At 33.2% G+C, this 20480-nt stretch overlaps 1 protein-coding gene across 1 annotated transcript in view; it reads left to right on the top strand.

The window, feature by feature from the left end:
- IARS2 (isoleucyl-tRNA synthetase 2, mitochondrial) overlaps positions 1–20480 on the top strand; it is a 58324-nt gene that overhangs the window by 8273 nt on the left and 29571 nt on the right. The window contains exons 3-12 of the mRNA XM_079107452.1: positions 2277–2436; positions 3250–3398; positions 3484–3533; positions 3615–3724; positions 3812–3902; positions 4365–4480; positions 7293–7462; positions 8513–8603; positions 8744–8895; positions 11700–11860. Coding sequence (XP_078963578.1) covers positions 2277–2436; positions 3250–3398; positions 3484–3533; positions 3615–3724; positions 3812–3902; positions 4365–4480; positions 7293–7462; positions 8513–8603; positions 8744–8895; positions 11700–11860 — 1250 coding nt within the window. The remainder of the gene's footprint in view (positions 1–2276; positions 2437–3249; positions 3399–3483; positions 3534–3614; positions 3725–3811; positions 3903–4364; positions 4481–7292; positions 7463–8512; positions 8604–8743; positions 8896–11699; positions 11861–20480) is intronic.

The following is a 20480-nucleotide window of genomic DNA, read 5'->3' as shown; positions in this document are numbered from 1 at the left end:
TCTTAACATTTTAAGGTCTTTCCTTAGTATTTATAATATCAGTAAAAAGAAAGCAGAGTTGAGCAAGATGGTGCACACCTGTTTTGCACTTGGAAGGCTGAGGTAGGAGAATTGCTTGAGCCCAGGAGTTCAAAACCAGCCTGTGCAATTTAGCATAATAAGATGCCATCTCAAATAAAAATAAAACAAAAAACAGGAATTGCTGAATAGTTAGTGTACATTGCTTTTCAGTATATTATGTCACACTTCTATACTATGCCAGATGCGAGAGACTGGTCCTATTATACTTACCTAATACTTAATATTATTGCTAATTTGAAAGGCCAAATATAGGATCTAAATTTGCCTTTTTGATTTTTATGTGCTTTGATTTTCATGTTGATTTATTATTATTAATATCTAGCTCAGATCCAGTTGTTTTTTTGGGTTGATGTCATGTAGTAATGATCTAAACAGATTTCATTTCCAAACAACAAATTAGCTTTTTCAGTGCTGTATATTCCTTTACCATGATTCTGTGATCCTTATTAAATCATACACACTAGATACATTTTGTGTTCTAATAATCAAACTATTTTTGTGATGCTTTGACCAGTTGAAATTTTAGAAATTTTATTAGAAAAGGCAAGTGTGTATAACTAAAAGAGCAAAAATAAATAAATAAATAAATGAGGCAGGTGTGCTTTTGTACAGGAAATATTAGCCATTCTATTTTACTCTTATATTGGCTTATATTAGATGACCTTAATAGGGCTTGCTTAAATAAATCTTGGCAATGAAGTGTATATAATTGTAAAAGAAATGCAGCAGGTCTGTAGGTACTGGTATGAAAGATGTCCAAATACTATTAGAATAGAAAAACAATTGTAAAAGTATATTATATTAGAATCTGATTTTATTAAAAATTTAAAGCTTAGTATTTATTGCTTTTGTAACATTTGCATATTTTGAACAAGGACCTTATATTACTCTTATAATCAGAAACAACAGATTAATACAAACATTTAAAAATGAACTTAGTAGACAAAAGTGAATCTTGAAAGTAAATGAGTTTGATGAAGAAAATGAATGTGAAGAGTCAAGGAAATTTAAAGAAAGTTAAGGAATGACTTGCTGTACCACATAAGAAATATGCTGTAGTAATTAAAACAGTTTAGTTCTGGTGCCAGTCAGCAATGAAAAATAGGCTGCTTTGGACTGTTCTCGTTCATTCCCTTATACTCTTGTTATTTACCACAAGGAAACTTCAATTGGTGTTTGCCTTAAGGTTATTCCTCTATTTTAAATTATTTATCTCAGCGCTGTGGCCCATGCCTGTGATCTAAGTGACTCAGGAGGCTGAGTCAGGAGGTGGAGAGTTCAAAGCCAGCCTCAGCAATTTAGTGAGGCTTGAAGCAATTCAGCGAAATCTTGTTTCTAAATTAGAAATAAAAAGGGCTGAGAATGAATCCCAGGCACACCCCCCACAAGAAGAAAACCCTTATTAAGTATACTTGTTAGTTCAGGTGATTTTTTTCATTTTCTTTATATACTTGAAAGCAGTACTATTCAGTAATAAAGAGAACACAAACTACGAATGTGAGCCACATAGATGCTGGGCATGGTGTCCACCTGTAATCTCTACTCTAGACACTGAGGCAAGAGGATTTTAAGTTCCCAGACAGCCTCAGCAACTTAGCAAGACCCTGTCTTGAAATAAAAAGGGGTGGGAATGTAGCTCACTGTTGAGTGCCTGCATAGCATGCACAAAGCCCTGGGTTTAATCCCCAGTACAGCAAAAAGAAAGGAAGGGAAGGAGAGAGGGAAGAAGGACAGTAATATGGGTTGCTTTTTTTCCATATTGCAACTTAAAAAGTGAGTTAGTACTTTTAGGCATAATATCTTTCTCTTATAAATTTCTTTTTTTCCTGAATGGAGTTAATGGCATTTTAAAACTTCGGTTATCTGTTATTTTTGTGTAACACTTAAATTAGATTTGATATGTTATTTTATATAAATCCTTTTAAAATTAGGCTTTTGTAGTGTTTTTTTGTCTGCTTTTTTGGTGTTGAGGATTGAACCCAAGGGTGCTTTTTCTTTTCTTATGAGACAGGGTCTTACTAAATTGCCCAGGCTGGCCTCAAATTTGTTGTCTTCTCACTCATCCTCCCAAGTCACTGGGATTACAGGTGTGCAGCCCTGCACCTGGCTGTTGTGTTTAAGAAAAGGCCATAAATTATGGACCGACCACATGCTTTACATACAAATGGTGATTACTGTTTTATTTATCTTTTCAGATTTTGAAAGATATAGCCAATAGATACCATATGATGAGAGGTTCCAAAATACATTTTGTGCCTGGCTGGGATTGTCATGGGTTGCCCATTGAAATAAAAGTATTATCAGAACTTGGTGGAAAAGCTCAGAATCTTTCAGCCATGGAAATTAGAGAGAAAGGTAAATAATCTCAATTTCTGTTTTGTAATAATTAAAATGATATTTGTAAACACTGAGGTTATTTGAAAAAGTCAGTGCTTTACCAAAGGAAATTTCATTTTGTTTTGGTTATAATGAGATCTGTGGGGAACTACTATCATAAAAAACTCAGATTTTGCTTAATTGATTTTTGTGAGAATTTTTCTGTAGAGATGGAAGCAAGACTTTGTGATCATGCCCAAACTGCATTTTTCAAGTGTTCAGTGATGTTTTGTTAAGTTACTGTTTTGGTAATTTTTTTTTTTTTTTTTTTTAAACTTTCCTGGATAGGGTTTCAGGCCCTAAACCAGAAGTAAATTTTAAAATATATGTAGTTTGAATTATTCTCCTATTTGACCCTTTCCTTCAGTAGATTTTGCCAGAGTATACTGTTATTTATTTGGATAGGATTATGAAGATTATTTTACTGTTCTGTGAAGCATGTTATCATTTACTTAGATTTGATATACTAATAATTTGTGTATGTATGTGTAATGAAATGAAAATTATTCCCTTTTTCTTAAATTAAGAAATAATGAATATCTTTCCAGTTTTCTAGAGGTCATTATATATAGTCTAGAAAATACAGAAGACAGTAATAAAATTTTAACTTTTGGAATTCCATTTTATTTTAGAACTTGAATCTTTGAGCTTCTTCAAATAATCTCTGTTAGAATTTTTCTATTCCAAACTGTATAACACCCACATTTAAAGAGTTACATATTAAACCATGTTTAAGAATTTTAATTCATTAAGCTTTTTAAAAAGCTTTTTCTTATCCTTTTTTTCTTCTAGCTAGGTCATTTGCGAAAGCAGCCATTGAGAAACAGAAATCAGCATTTCTTCGTTGGGGAATAATGGCAGATTGGGATAATTGCTACTATACATTTGATAGAAACTATGAAGCCAAACAGTTGAGAATTTTTTATCAAATGTATAAAAAGGTAATGAAGTATTTTTTTCTTTCAGTGTATTGAAATATATATTACAGAATTTCAGCTTTAATGTAATATCTTATGTCTTTTTTAGGGCTTGGTTTATCGCTCTTACAAACCTGTCTTTTGGTCTCCTTCATCAAGGTATACATGTGTTCTTTCATAATTAAAGGGGATGAATTTTGAAGCTTCCAAATATTTACACTTAACATTTTTAAACCTTAGGACTGCTTTGGCTGAAGCAGAACTTGAATATAATCCTGAGCACGTCAGTCGTTCAATATATGTAAAATTTCCTCTCTTGAAACCACCTCCTAAATTGGCATCTCTTATAAGTAAGATTTCTTCATTGCTTTAGTTTATAGAATTATAAGTTATGCATCATAATATTTGCTAATATACTTGCAACTTTATTTTCATAGGTGATTCATCTCCTGTTAGTTTTTTAGTCTGGACTACTCAACCTTGGACAATTCCAGCCAATCAGGCTGTATGCTATATGCCAGAATCAAAGTAGGTATATTATTGTAATTTTTGTTTATCCACAAGTAAATTCATTCTGTCATTAAAATTATGTTGAATTTATTTTGTCCTCATTATCCTTGTAAAAATCTAGTGAATTATAACTCAATTATTATGTTCACAGATTTGTTAAGCTTTAGAAGATTCCTTTTAAGACCATATTTTCAGCTTTTTTGGAAAACAAAACAGGGAAGTATGGAGCACCTTGAAAATAGTGTTTTTCAATCTTGAAATTCATTATTCTAAATTGATATTAGAAACTAAAATGTTGGCTGGGGAGATACCTCAGTCAGTAAAGTGGTTGCCTTGCAAGCACAAGGCTGTGGATTCGATTCCCAGCACCACAAAAAAAAAAAAAAAAAAAAAAAAAAAAAGAAAAGAAAAGAAAAAGAAACTAAAATGTTATCTATGCTTTTTCATTATTAGTAATATTTTCCTAAAATTCTGTATTAGGTATGCTGTTGTGAAATGTTCCGCTTCTGGAAACCTCTACATACTGGCTGCAGATAAAGTATCATCTGTTGCTTCTACTTTGGAAACAACATTTGAGGTTATTTCAACATTTTCAGGTGAAGATTTATAGATATTCTGACCATCACAGTAATCAAAATATTGGGTTGATTTGAGTTTACTACTTTGTTAAACATTCCTTATGATGCATTGAAATAAATGTGACTCTACATTTCTAGAAGATACTTTATACTGTTTATGTTAAACATTGTTACACATTATTCTCTGAATTTTCCTAGCTAGATAGGAAAGTCTGTATTCATCAGTTCAGATGCAAGCTGATTAGAAGTATAAACAACCTTAACAAAATGTAAAGGGTTTTATGTCAAAGGCAGAAGGGAGCTACAGAATGTGTAAGACGATTTAACTTTTGTTGGTGCAAAGGTATTTTAGAGAACCCTGTATGTTCTTTACTCCATACTTTTCCCCAATCTTTTTTAACTTAAACCATTTTATAGACTTCATTGACAAGGCAGATATTACCACAGAGGCTGAAAAATCACAAGATTTTTAAATAATTAAGGTTAAATTTAAGAGATCTTTTGTCTAGATGGCAAAAGTGTTTCAAATTTTTACTTTGCAGAGATTTATTGGGTTGCCATTTTGAGTTTCCACATTGCAGAGGATTATATATCCTTCTTATATTTGTATTCTTTTTTATTTTTATTTTTAGTTGTTGATGGACTTTTGTTTTATTTATTATATATAGTGCTAAGGCTCGAACCCAGGGCCTCACACATGCCAGGGAAGTGCTCTACCACTGAGCCACAACTCCAGCCCCTTATATACCCTTCTTGTTCTTGATAAAACAAGTATTAAAATAGTAGGCATATCGAAGAGCTTAAATGGAGTAATTTGTATTCCATAGTTTCTTTTCAAGAAAATATGAACTATTCTTAATAGTTACTTTGAGATTTTTGGGGGGTGGGGGATGTTTGAGGGAGAATATTAGGTAGTAGATACGAAAGTGTAGGCATAAATTTCATTAAATTTACTTTCCCCAAGCCTTTGATTATCATAGTAAAAGTGCATAAATAATATAGCATAAGGTCATGGGACTGACCTTATGGTCTTATGGAGAAATTTCTCTACAATGATAGATTGTTTTGAAAGTTGTTATTGCCAGGCGCAGTGTTACATGCTTGCAGTCCTAACGACTTGGGAGGTTAAGGCAAAAGGATTGCAAGTTTGAGCCCAGTCTCAGCATCTAGGCAAAAGATCTATCTCAAAATATAAAGGACTGGGGGGATGTGACTTGGTGGTAAAACATCCCTGGGTTTAATTCACAATACAAAAAGAAAAATAAAAAGTTTGTTTAATTGGAAATGAAAAATTACTTGTGGGAAAGATCTGAGGAGTAAGGGTCATGGAAGTCTCATTAACGTGGAAAGAGTATACAAAGTGAACAGACTTATTCAGTAGAACTAAGTTATCAATCCTTTTAACAAATTTGTGTGTTATTTTTAGAACACACAAAAGAGATTAGATTATGGAACTCAACTCCAGATAGTAGAGGTGATAGACATTAATAATGGTATAGAAAAATTAATAGATGATGAGTATGGGTTTTTTGTTCTTTTTTGTGATGCTGGGGATTGAACTCAGTGCCTCACGCATGCTGTGCAAGTGCTCTACCACTGAGCTACATCTCCATCCCTGCGATACATTATTAAGGGAAGCTAGACTTAGACTTATATAGAACATTAAAGTTGTAGTTAAACTTGCCTTGACATTTGGGTTTAATCATTTAGAAACCGTGGGATCTCAGACATATCCTGTACATTTTCTGAAATTGATTTCTCATTTTGTATTAGTATTGTGAAGAAGTTGAGTTACTATCAACTGACTATCATGTATTATTTATCATCTGTTACCTTTTTAGAGCAATATTAGGAAAACAACAGCAGTGGTTTCCTACAGAGAGTGTCAGAACAGGTCATCTACATGTTGAACTAGAATTTCTTTTTCTTCCAAAATTTACATAATTTTGTGTAGCTTTGAGAAGTTTCCTTGGAATTTTTTGAGTACCTGTTTGTTATAATAGGTAACAATGGATAAAATTGCTAAAATATTTAAGTATTTATTTTGTGGCAGGTATTGTACTAAGTGCCCCAAACACTTAAAAGGTATTAACACTTTCTTCACAACAACCTACTGAGGTAGGGACCCAATCATCTGTATTTGATAAATTCCTAAAAGTCATAAAGTAAGTAAAAGGGAATCCAGGGTTGGATTCCCAGTCTCATCCTAGGTTTTGCATTTTAACCTGATGTGCTGTTGCTAAACTTACAGAGGTAGAATTTCGTAAAACCATTCTTTTTTTTTTTTTTTTTTTTTCAGAAAAAATATTATAGGTTTATTTAAAACTTAATTCTCACTTTGAGTATGCAAAATACAAACTCTACAAAATGTTCATTTTTTAAATTTGTAGTTTACAAATATATAAAATAAAAGTTTGCTTAAATTTATGTTACATATTTATTAAGGTAAGGAACTATATAGAAAAAATACATTTGTTTTGCTTAAGACATATTTGGGACTAAACCACTGTACAAATTATTGTACATCTGAAACCACAGTGCATAACAGATTGTCTGCATAAAAATGTAAAAGACATAAAGCAGGCATATTTACTTGACTTAGGTCATACTTATAGATCTGAAGACAGAAATATTTTCCTTGTCAGTGTATATAGCAGATTGACACCTTGGGCTTCCTCATTTGGTACCTTTAGAACCAACACTCACCAAGTACCATTTGTGTAGGCTATTCTCTGTACTTGAATTTCTTTCTCTTCTTCTAACATCATAATAACAGCTTTTAGAAGGCAAATATAAAACCATTCTTAATAGTGGTTTTCTTTCCCCACAGGTGTAGATTTGAAAAATGGTACTTGTAGTCATCCTTTAATTCCCGATAAAGTCTCTCCTCTTTTACCTGCAACTCATGTGACCATGGCAAAAGGAACAGGATTGGTTCACACAGCCCCAGCTCATGGTATGGAAGATTACAGTGTCGCCTCTCAGCACAACTTACCGATGGTACTCTTCTTCGATTTTCTTTTTAATTATTTGTCTTATGGAATGAAAATGATAAATCCTAACTGACAGCTCTATTTCTTGATAATAATTTTGGTCAACAAATTAAATTGTGAAATGCTTAGGTTTATGCAGTATCCTAAAGCTTCAGTAATTCAGAATTAACATAAAATCAAAACAAAATTAGAACTGAGGAATATATATGATGTGGGTACACTTTGAATATGCACATACCTCATTTTACTGTGCTTCACTTTATTGTACTTCACAGATTCTGCATTTTTTACAGATTGAAAGTTTGTGGCAACCCTGTGTCAAGCAAATCTATTGGCATAATTTTCCCAACAGCTCAGATAATCATTAGCATTTTTTATTAATAAAGTATTTAAAAATTATGGTATGTACATCGTGTTTTTAGACATAATGCAGTTGTACACTTAATATCCTACAATAACATAAACAAATTTTCTATGCACTGAGAAACCAGATATTTCTTGTGACAACCTTAATTATTGATACTGCTTTGTTGTGGTTGTCTGGAACCCAACCCACATAATTGTTGAGGTTGACCTGTACTTTTTTTCAAGTATTAAGTCACATGAACAAATTACTCTCAGTTCCTAGAAAATGGCAAGTAGATTTTACTAAGTAGTTAAAAAGGACAGTTTGGGTGGTTGTGTTTTTTTACTTAAACAATCTTCTCTAAATATATTTTATGCACTTTAATTACTGAGCAAGTTTTTCCATTTAGTTAAAAGCCAAGTGAAAGACGTGTATACTGCCATTCATTTCTAAATAATAGAGACCAGTTAATATTTTTGTATATTTTGTTACTTTTTGTTATACTTTAGATATATGCTTTAATAATATATTTTGCCTTTGGTGATTTAAATATCTAAAATTCACAAATTTCTATTGATTGAATCAGAAGTATCCAAATTTTCAATGTAGAGAAAGAATAGGCTGTACTGAGATGTTTTATATATATTGTTTTGAGATTGTCATAAGATTAAATGTCTTGATGCTTTAATTGTTCAAAATGACACTTTGTAGGATTGTTTGGTGGATGAAGGTGGGATTTTCACAAGTGAAGCAGGTCCTGAACTTCACAAGAAAGCAGTCCTTGAAGAGGGAACTGATGTGGGTAAGTACTGTACCTGTTGATAACATAATGGTGTGTTTTCTGAAAGGCAACCAGCAGTAAACTTTGATAAGTATTCTCCCTTCTTATACCTCCTGCCAAAACATAGTACTACTTCATTATGTCTAATCTGATTTTTTTAGTCATAAAGATGCTTCAAACTTCAAAGAATTTGTTGAAAGAGGAAAAACTGATACACAGCTATCCCTATGACTGGAGAACCAAGAAACCAGTGGTTATTCGTGCAAGCAAGCAGTGGTTTGTAAATATCACAGATATAAAGACTACAGCCAAGGTATGAAAGGCCTTCTACTATAAGGGGTTGGGTTTATCTTTCTCACCATATCAAAGGATTGGATGTGAGGGTGAGGTGGGGTTTTGCAGTAGAAGTATTGTTGCTTTTTAATTTGTTTTCCTAGCATTGTAGAGTTAGAAAGGTCTGAAAGGACCTTGGATTTTATTCTTTCATCGTGCATGTGTGGGAAATAGGCTTGAAGAGGTTATGTGATTTTCCATTTCCCTTTCCCTGCCCCATATAGTGAAAGTATCATAGAATTAGGACAGAACCAAGAAATTCAGTTCTATACCCTCTTCATCAATATCAAGGTGATGGTAATGCCTACATTATAGAGTAAGTTAGCAAAAATTTCCAGAACAATGTTTGGCATATAATAGGCATTCAGTAAACTTTGTAAACCCTTTGTTTCCTTAAGGTTGAACTAGCAATTCATTGAAAGGGTTGTAGCTTTGAATTAACAAATACTTTATAACTGGCGTTCTAGATATTTAATACGAATTTGCACTCTTTCATTTAATATACATGTGTATCTGTGTGTATACTGATGTATGTTTCGTGTTTTTGTATATGTGTATATATGTGCATATGTGTGTATCTTCCACAAATTACTTGATTCTTTTGAATGAAAGAGCACAAATTATATATTTGTTAACTAGTCTGAATATACAGATATTTTGCTATATAGTTTGCAAATAAGCTGCTACTGGAATTAGCCGGTTCATTTATTGACTTGGCAATTTGGGGTCCTTGTTTCATTCTTGTGAAGCCTATCTTCCTTCTTACTTATAAAACATTAACATTTGTAACTTCTAGCTCTAAATAACTTTTTAGTTGCAGAACATCAAAGTCTAATATAAGTTGTTGAAGCCCAGTTATTTTTAACTTTTTTCCTTTCTTTTCTTTCTTTTTTTTTTTTTTGGTAGTACTGGACTGGGGACTGAATCCAGGGGCATGTTACCACTGAGCTACATTCCTGTACCTTTTATTTTTATTCTTTATATTGAGACAGGGTCTTGCTAAGTTCCTGAGGCTGGCCTCAAATTTGAGATCCTCCTACCTCAGCCTCCCAGGTCACTGGGTTCACAGGTGTGTACTATTGTACCCAGCCCCCAGTTTTTTTAATAGATTATTTTCAATTGCTTTTTGTAGAAATTGCAAGAGTAGAGATATTTATTGCCACATTTCCATCATGCAGCTTCAACAGTAATCAATTTTTGGCCAGTTCTTTTTCCCTCCTACCACCCACCTTTTCCCCAAAACCACTCAATTATTTTGAGGCAAATACCAGGCATTATTTCTTTTAGGTGATACTTCATGTATATCTGAAAGCATAATTGTAAAGCATACTTATAAACTGGGTACAGTGAGGGAGGCTGAGGCAGGAGGATCACAAGTTCAAGGCTAGCCTTAGCAACTTATCTTAGTCCTACACAATTTTGTGAGAACCCGTTTCAAAAGAAAAAAAATGGGAGTGGTCCTGGGGATGTAGCTCAGTAGTTAAGTGCCCTTGGTTTCAATTTCTGATACAAAAAAAAAAGAAAGAAAGAAAAAGCATAAGTCCAATGCCATTATCACCACCCTAAAAAGTCCTTAACAAAATCCAATAATCCAGTCAGTATTCACATTTCTTGACTTTCAAAATCAAGTATTAATAAAATTGAATTACAGAAATGGTGGTGTTGCTCCAAAAGGTTGTAGGGGTTGGGAGACTTCAGTTTAGGTAGGCAAAGAAGCCACTTAAACCTGCTTAGCAAAATGCTTTTTTTGTTTTTGGGTACTCAGGAGCATTTTACCACTAAGCCACATCCACAGCCTGTTTTTGAGTTTTATTTAGAGGTAGAGTCTCAACTGAGGTGCTTAGCGCCTTGATTTTGCTGAGGCTGGCTTTGAACTCATGATCCTCCTGCCTCAGCCTCCCCAGCCACTGGGGTTTATAGGTGTGCACCTCCACACCCAGTGCAAAATGCTTTTTTATAATGAAGAGATTTTTTTTTTTTTAAATGAGGTTAGCATATTTTGACTTTTTTGGGGGATTAATACCAACCATTTGTGCTATTCAATTTATCTTTTGGTAGTACAAATGAAATCAAATGCTGCTAGTTCACAACTTTTTGAGGGAATAAAGAAAGGGGGAATTTTTAAAGGATGATAAATAAGTAGAAATTAACTGGTATTTTGGGAAAGTGTTTTCTGTATTGTAAACTATGCTATGTAAAATCAGATTATATTGTAATCCTTGTTTGTAAACCTAGGACAGTAGCTTATTTCTGAAGTGTGTACAAAAATGATTAAAATCAAGTTTGCATTGATTTTAGCTATAGTTTAATGAAGTATATGTAATATTGGTACTAAACCTTTTATTACCAGTTTTTTTTTTTTTTTTTTTTGAAGTGGAGTCTCACTACATTGCCTAGGCTGGTCTCAAACTTGGGTGCTCATGATCCTCCCACCTCAGCCTCCAGTCATTATTCATAGTTCTTTCTGTAGTTGGATTAATAGGTGTATCCTGCCATGCCCAGCCTTGTTACCAGTTTTGCTCTAGGGTTTGTGTAATTTGGAAATTGGTATAACGTCTCTTATTACATCCTCCAAAGATATAGTCTGCTCTTGATAATAATTAAGTCCCTGACTATTTTACCCCATTTGCTCTGAAATCTTTTAGTTTTTTCTTTTGTTTTGGGAGGATCAGGGGTATGTGAACGACTGCCAAAATGAAGCACTGCATTAGGAAAAATAATGGCAGTTCTAGAGAAATTTGTTCAGCTCTCTCTCATTAGTCATGATTTATGAATCAATTGCAGGAATTGTTAAAGACAGTGAAGTTTATTCCAGGAGCAGCACTGAATGCCATGGTTGACGTGATGGACAGGCGGCCGTATTGGTGTATATCAAGGCAAAGAGTTTGGGGTGTTCCAATTCCCGTGTTTCATCATAAAACAAAAGATGACTCCTTGATCAACAGGTAGAACTCTTTGTGAAATTTTTCATTGTTTTAAAGTGAATTATGTTCTCTTCAAATGTGGAAAAAATCATGTAAACTATTGAGATTCTTATATATTTTATTTTTATTTATTTATTTAGGTACTGGGGATTAAACCCAGGGGTACTTAACCACTGAGTGACATCCCCAACTCTTTTTATTTTTTATTTTAAGACAGGGTCTTGTCAAGTTTTTAGGGCCTTGCTAAGTTACTGAGGCTGGCCTCAAGCTTGCAGCCCTCCTGCCTCAGCCTCTAGTGTAGCTGGGATTACAGGCGTGTGCCACCACACCAGCTTCTTAGATATTTTAAATAAAATATTAGAAAATAGCAATCTTTTGGAAGTAATGAAATGTAAATTTCAAAAGGTTTTTTTCATATTTCAACATATTAGCAAACACTAGATTTTTTTCCAATATTGATAATTAGAAAGAAAGGCTCTTTTTTTTTCTATGAGAATTTTTTATGCTAGCTTAAAGTGTTGGGGACTCCAAAGATGAACAGTGTTTACGTGTGGAGCCTGAAATGTAATTTTTCCTTGGGAATTAAAATCACTTTCTTATTTTGAGTCTACTCCCCTTTTTATTAGAAATGACATTATATAATTGTTAAGGTACTTTAAAATTTAGGAAACTATAATATAGCTAAGTGACATGATTACATTGGTTATTATACTCCTAGTTATTTTTGGTTTATTATTCTTTTAAATGTGGAAAGACAATATATATAGTAAATAGTTCAATGTAGAAAAACTTATTCAGTGAAAAATAGCATTTTTTTCTTTCCTATTTCAGACACCAGATCCTTTTTTAGGAAGTCATTCATGGTTCTTTCTGAATCTTCCCAGATCAAAATGAATTCTTCCACCCACACTTATATTTATATATAAAATATGAATACATATATTTATAAAAAAAATCTACATGTACTGCTCTGTGCATTTTTTAAAATATTGTATCTTGTAGTTTGTTTCAGTAATAACATCTGTCAGTAATAAAATCTGCTTCATTAGTTTTCTTAAGCTTTATTGAGGCATATGTTATAAACTATAAAATCATCCAGTGTGACTTATAGTAACTGTAGTTTTGGAACACGATCATGATTGTGCTTTAGAACCTTCAGTTTTCCTCTTGTGCTTTTTGCATATTGTATGGAAGACTCTGAAGAATTAACCTCTATGTTTATGAAATAGGAAAAACAATAGTTAGAGGTGGATGATTACAAATACTAAATAATAAATGTAAAGGACTTGGTGTTAAAACACAGTGTTCCATCAATGGTAGGTTCCATAAATGGTCAGTGCCAGGCACAGCTAATAGTTGCAAGAACAAGACTAACTGCTTCTAATGAGATGATAGTCTAGCTAGTTTATCTTCTGATAATGTTAGGGAGGCTTCTGATAATACACATTGTTGCCATTTTGGGGTTTTCTTTGTTTTGGTTTTTACAGTGCTGGGGATCAAACCTAGGTTCTGATGCATGCTAGGCAAACACTCTGTTGCTGAGCTATATCCCCAGCCCCTCTTCCTATTTTGGGGTGATGAGCAGGTGCTGGGGATTAAACCCGGTGTGCTTTACCAATGAACTTTTTATTTATTTTTTTTTTGAGGCAGGATCTCACTAAATTGATGAGATTGGCCTCAAACTTGTGGTCCTCCTGCCTCAGCCTCCCAAATTGCTGGGTTTATAGGCATGCGCCACCCCACCTGGCCTACCTGTTGCTGTTTTTGGCAGATGAGGGACTGGAAATATTTATCATTCCTTTTGCAAATCCATTCTAGGTTTTCATCTTCTTTGAGTAATGTTTAATATGGTTAAGTTGCTACAGCATAAGTAAAGAGTTTGAATACATTTATAGGTGTTTATCTATTTAATCAGTTGAGGACCCAGTGAAGAATTTGAGGGAATGCAGACCAAAAAGTAAATAGGGGGGTCTGAGACGATAGACATGGACTTGAATGTCCCTACCTTGTTGCTACATTTTTATAAAAAGTTATACTTTTCATTGTCAATATTATCATTATTTCTTTAACAGTCCTTCTGTGAATGTATGTATTGGAAAGTTTTTTTTCAGTTTTAAAGGTTTTTTTTGTTAAGTAATCTATAGGCACATATTGAGTACTTGAGGTTTTTTTTTTGTTGTTGTTGTTGCTGTTGTTGTTGTTCTTGTTTTATTTGTTATCTTTGGTGCTGGAAATTGAACCAAGGGCACCCTACCACTGATACCACAGAACTATAATCCCAGTTCTCCCCTCCATTTTGGGGGGGTAGTTTTTGAGACAGGGTGTCCTAAATTTTTGAGGCTCGAACTTGTGATCTTCTGGCCTCAGCCTCTGATTTCCTGGAATTACAGGCATGTATCACTGTGACACTGCACTTGGCCCATTTCTGTTAGAAAGATAGGTTGTATTGCTCCTTCATGGGTCATCTGACACCTCTGACAACATGGCTTAGTGGGAAGAGCTAGAGGCTATGTCCTGGGCAGACATGGAACCATAAAACAGCTCTTGGCTTCATTCATAGAGGATATGGTAGTTCAGTTGGACCTGGAGGATTAGGTAGGAAGTGGGGTAAAGTGTTTTGCAAATGGTAGCATCAGCAGGAGTCCAAGCCCTTGAGGAGGGAAAATACAGCATGTGTATAAGAACCACACTGGGACTGGGTGGTGTGACTGGGGTGTGTGTGAAGGGAACAGAAGGTAGTTGCTAAGAAAATAGAGAAATTTGAATACTAAATTAAGGAATTAGTGGGTAGAGGAGTAGGGTATATTTTAGGAGCAGAAACTAGCAGCTAGAAAACAGGAGGTTATTGAATAGCTATCTCTATATTATTACCAAAGAAAACGAAATAATTTACACTTTTTAGTCTAAGAATTGTGCTATGTTGTTATAATTAAGAGCTTGGTCAGTTGTAAATGAATAATACCTTAATAACTCTTAAGAATTAAAATGATTATAGTTGAGATAATATACACCTTATTATTTAAAATTCCACACTCAGTGTTTCTTTTAAGGAAACTTTTATAAGCTCCTGCCCTTGTTTCTCTTTCTTTTTAGTATTTAGAGAGCAGCAGCAAGATTTTTAGGACATTTTCTTGAAGCAATTGAGGTGGATCATAAGTATACAGTATTCATAAGTAGAACAAATTATGTTTTTGTTTGTTTTTGCTGTGCTGGGATTGAACTCAGGGCCTTGAAAATGCTTAAGCATGTACTCTACCATTGAGCTTCATCCCCATCCCTCAGCAGACTGGTTTAATTGGTTATTATTTACAGTAAAAATGTATACATGTTGAATGGTCTGTTAAGTAGGTAAAATAACTACATCAAAAAAACAAACAAGTTTTCATTAGGTATCATTTACATTTTATTTGTTAATACATGGTTGTGTTAAAGATCTATATCTTCCATTATGTTGCTTGCGTGGCATTAGTTGATTTCTAATTTGAAGTAGAAGAGACATACAGAATATTGGCCTAGAGAAGTGACAGACAAACTTGGCCATACTGTCTGTCAATTCATAGGTCATTTTCCTGTACACCATTTCTTAATGATGACTCAGATCCTCTTCCATTTTGGCATAGCACTTGAATTTAAGACAGTTGGCATTCATTCTTACTTATTTTGTCAGTTTTATAAAAGAAACAGAAGGTTACTGTTTTTCCTCCTTAAGGGAATGAGAATCAAGTAATCACAGTGTTTTGTCTTCTTATGCCTTTGTATTATAGCAAGTTGGTGACCATCAAAAGTAACAGCATCTCCACTGGAAGTTCATACACAGTCCACATGGAGTTGCTGTTACACTTGATAACCCCACTCAGCAGGTCCAAAGTTTCCTTTTGTTGGTTTTTTCCATTCTGTGGTGCTGAGGTGCACCAGGGCTTGGCACATGCTAGGCAAGAACTCTACCACAAAGCTGCACCCACAGCCCTCCTTCTCCTTTTCTTGATGAAAATCTATTTATTATCTCTAAGTGTATTTGTTTCACAAAATAAAAATTTACATTTATGTTCTAAATAAGTTTAGAGACTGGTAGGGTTTGAAACTGATTTTTGATTCTGATTTGAATTAATGGTTTCATTTGCATTTTATATTCATTTGTATTTTATCAAGAAATGATTCCAGCTCTTACCTTGATGTCATTGGTCATTTTCTGAATCTATAATATGATATCATTATGATGTAGATTGAAATCAGTTCCTATTTAATGAAAGCAATAATTTTTAGTATAAAAAGGAAAATAAGAAACATCAGCTCCTTAGGAAGGAAAAAAGTTGATTAATTTTTTCATTATTTCAGATTATTATAATCAATTTAACACTATAGATACTGATTGTAATCAATTTAATACTATTAATAGCAATAGCGAACATCCTTTTAGGAAACAGAACTTGACTTCTGGAAATTTTGAGAAATGTAGTAGAATCTGTCAAGGAGTTTCCAGTTTAATTTGAGTTTAGCTATCTTAGATTTGGGCTTACATTAATAATTACACTTTGGTGGAAATTTTCGCTAATTAACCAAAATCTTCTCCAAAATTATTTCCTGTTACCTTTAAAACCTGTTGTAGGATTAAATTGTCAAAAAAAAAAAAAAAATGTTTCCCTCCCAAGTTTCTTTGTGTTCTCAAATTAAACTTAGTAAACAAATATGAAACATTTAGCCTCTTACCTTGTTCTCGTTCCTATAATTTGCAGAAGAAAAATTGTCTTAAAGCTTGTTTGTAATGACAAAACAGAAAACAGTGAAATGACAGCCAGTTTCTTTGTTACCTAGCCTTAATGCTGCTTAATTTTCAACAACATGCTAAATAAGCCTTCAGCTCCGTTGATAGTGAAGTTCAGAGTGATTGGTTGGTGTTTTAGTTGCTCACACTGCCTAGTGGGTTTTCACTGATTGAAACCTAGGAAGGGACTCATAATGTATGTGTTTAGATAAGGCTTTCGAGTAAAGTACAGAGTTTTATGATGGACTTATTGCTTTATGAAATACAGCATTAAAATAGAAGCATATAGATTATATAGTGATAAGTGGTTTCACCCACTTTTATCAACAGTAATTTAATGATCTTTAGGTTATAAGTTAACTGCATGTTTGTGTTAAATATAGGTGTTATTAACAAAATAAAGGAAAATTCTTAAATTTCCAAGAGCAAGTTTAGACTTTTTCCTATTTTTTCCCCTGAAGAATATTTAATATCTTAGGGAAAGGCTTAGAAAATTGTTTTCAAAAATTTTAAAACATGATCTCAGTTTCATTGTAAAAATAATTCCACTTCTGGGCTGGGGCTGTAGTTCCAAGGTAGTACAGTAGCTTAGCATGTGTGAGGTCCCAGTTTCAGTCCCTAGCACCACAAAAAGAAAACAAAAAAAGGAAAGAAAAAGAAATTCCACTTCTGAGTATTTATCATAAGGAAATAAGAGTACTAATATCTCTCTGTCTTTTGTACAAAGATATATATGTAAGATGTACAATATAGTTGTTTGTAAAGGAGCATAGTATTTTAAAGGAAGATATAATCCAGGTCAGTTATGGAAAAATAATTCTGCAGCCATAATGGTTGTCTGGGTCCTTGGGTATGAACATCAGATAGACAACCCAGCCACTATTTGCCTGTTCTAGACTTTTGCCACAGCTCTGTGGGTATCCTTTGAGCCCTTGTTTTAACATTAGCTTGTATATTTTTCCAATTGTTTTTACAGATTGTTTGAACATTAATCTTTATTTGGTTATCTATTATAGTTGCCTTAGGTTTTTAGGTTCTATGTTCGTGTTTATTTTTATTGCAAATTTTGTTTTTAAAATATTTATCTCAGCTTTTTAGGATCAGTCTACAAGAGTACAAGCCAAGAGAGAAAGTTTTCTCTTAGTGATACATATTCTTTGCATGTGAATTTTGATTTATTTGGATTGTGAGGATGCTTTTGTCTTTGAAATCTGCATATTATGAATTTTGTTCAGTTTTTTATTATTTTTAGATCAATGACAAAATTGCATATATTTATTGTGTATGGCCTAGCATTTTGAAATATGTATATGTTATGGAATGGCTAAATTGAGCTGATTAATATACGCTTGTTTGGTTTTCTTATAGTCTCTCATTCTATAGTTGCCTTTATTTCTTTTAAATGTAAGTATTTGTCCAAAATCTCAAAACAGAACCAAATTGTAGAGCATAATGTTTTGTAAAGCATATTTAATAGATTTAATTTACTACGCGATTTTTTTTTTTTTTTTTGGTATTGGGGATTGAACCCAGGAACATTTTATCACTGAGCCCCATCGCCAGCTCTTTTTACTTTTATTTTGAGACAGGGTCTCACTAGGTTGCTTAGGGCCTCCCTCACTGAATTGCTGAGGCTGGCTTCAAATTTGGGGTTCTCCTGCCTCAGCCTCTGAAGTTGCTGGAATTACAGGTGTGTGCCATCATGTCTGGTCAATACTAATATTTTTATATTTCATGATATAAAGTAAGGAAGTGAGTCTTGCTCTAAATGTTAATGAGATTTGCTTTATCAATGAGGCAGAACTTGTCCTTCTAAAAAATGTTTCAGATTTCTTTTAGATACATTGAAAGCATTTTTCTTTTGTTCAGGTTTACATGCATATGTAATGAAGAAGAATATCGGGCTATTTTTTGTAGTATTACTACAGTTTTTTTAAAATCATATTTTAAAAATTACTGCAGGATTGGTTTTCATTGGTTCAGTTAACATTGTGTGATTAAGTCATTTCTAAAAAGTGTTATTAGTTGAACTGAAAGAAAAACAAAAAACAAGCAATTTCTTTCTCACCTTATGGGTTTTAAGAAGTGTTTTTAATTTGTAAATAGAAGATCTGTAAAGTGCAAGACTAAGGACTGGGGGTACCACTGAGTGCTAGAGCTGTTACCTTGCATGCGTGAGGCCTAGAACTGCAAAGAAAAAGAAAAAGCAAGATTATATTTCTTCATATCTTAGAACATTTGGTAATATATCTGAGTAAATTAGTGATATCATTATAGAGAAACATAATTAAAATGAATTTTAATTAGACTAGAGATAATTGACTGGATGGGAGTTTTGCAGCTGCTTTAATAACATGTCAGCAGCAAAAATTGGAATCTTCCTTTCTTTGACACTTTGATAGACTCAGTAAGATACTTGAGCATGGTTAAATAAAACTTAAAAATTTAAAACCTTAGTGAATTACCTAATATTTAAGGATGTGAAAAAAGATTCATTAAGGTTGTATTTGGCATTGTAAGATAAATATGGAACTATTATCAATAATGGTAAGGTATTTGTGCTTCTTCGATATCAGGACTTTTTCTTCTCTTTTAGAGTAAAATTTTTCACATATCCTTTTGTCACAACTTTTTTCAGTGTTAATAGAAACTGAAACTCAGGAAAAATATCTTTATTCCTGTCATTATCCAATAAGTCACAAGTAGTCCCAAGGCCTTTGGACTCGGTGCTTACTCTGTCAACACACTTATCTCCCGAGACTCCCTTGTGCCCTGACTGCATCTCTGTTCACATCTTTATTATGCATGGGTCATAAGCCTTTTTGCAGTTGCTTAGCAAACTCCAGAGAATAGGAGTGTGAGTTTGGTGACTGTGGTGACCGTAATAGATGAATTAGACTCAGAATATTAAGAAGTAAAAATAACCCTGAACCATGATTTGGGAGACATACTCTTGATGTCTAGTTTTGTTACTTGTTTAATCTCATTACTTAAGAAATGAGTAGCTGTACTGTAAATCCAATAAATGCTTATAAAGTGCTTTGAAAAGTATAGCATGTGCTATACACATAAATGCTTTTGATTAATGATAATATCAATCCTGTATCTGTACTTGTTAAGTTTACATGAAATCTGAGTCATTTACTTTTACATTTTGTATTTCAATATAAAACTATTTTACTATTTTCTAAAATTGACAATCTCATGACATTTATAAAAAGGATAAAGGGACACCAATTAAAATTTTTATGATACTGGGGATTGAACCCCAGGGCCTCACACTTCCTAGGCCTGTGTTCTACCTCTGAGTTATATTCTCAGCCTTTATTTTGAGAAAAGGTCTCGCTATATTGCCAGGTTGGCCTCTAACTTGTGATCCCACTGCCTCAGCCTGGTGACAAACGTTTTTTGAATCATTCTTTTTTGATGAAAATTTCTTTTTTTTTTTTTTTATGCTGTTTAGGGGGATTGAACCTAAGGTCTCACTCACCCTTGCTAGGCAAATACTCTATCACTGAGTTATATCCCAAACCTGAACATTGGTATGATCAGTGTATCTGCTGTAATTATGTGTGTGTGTATAAATTACTTTACTAGTATCTTTCTCTTTTCTCTTAGGGTTTTGTTCTCTCAAGTGTTAGATTTGCTCAGATTTTTCTATTGTAGTATTATTCATATTTTCTTAACTGATAAAGTATTTGCAAACTATAAAATAGTAATATGTAACTAAATATTATTGTCATATAGGTAGGTTATTAATGCGTAAAGTGCATAGAGTTTTTATGGTCTCATAGAATAAACATTTATCTTTACTGTTGAAGTCCATATAAAATGAGTAGCTGCTTTAGAAGCATGGACTTGTGCCCACTTTACATTCCT

The sequence above is a fragment of the Sciurus vulgaris genome, assembly GCF_902686455.1.
Source record: "Sciurus vulgaris genome assembly, chromosome: 12".
Classification (NCBI taxonomy): domain Eukaryota; kingdom Metazoa; phylum Chordata; class Mammalia; order Rodentia; family Sciuridae; genus Sciurus; species Sciurus vulgaris.
The sequence above is the reverse complement of the archived record's forward strand: the minus strand, read 5'-3'. Positions and strand labels throughout refer to the sequence as shown.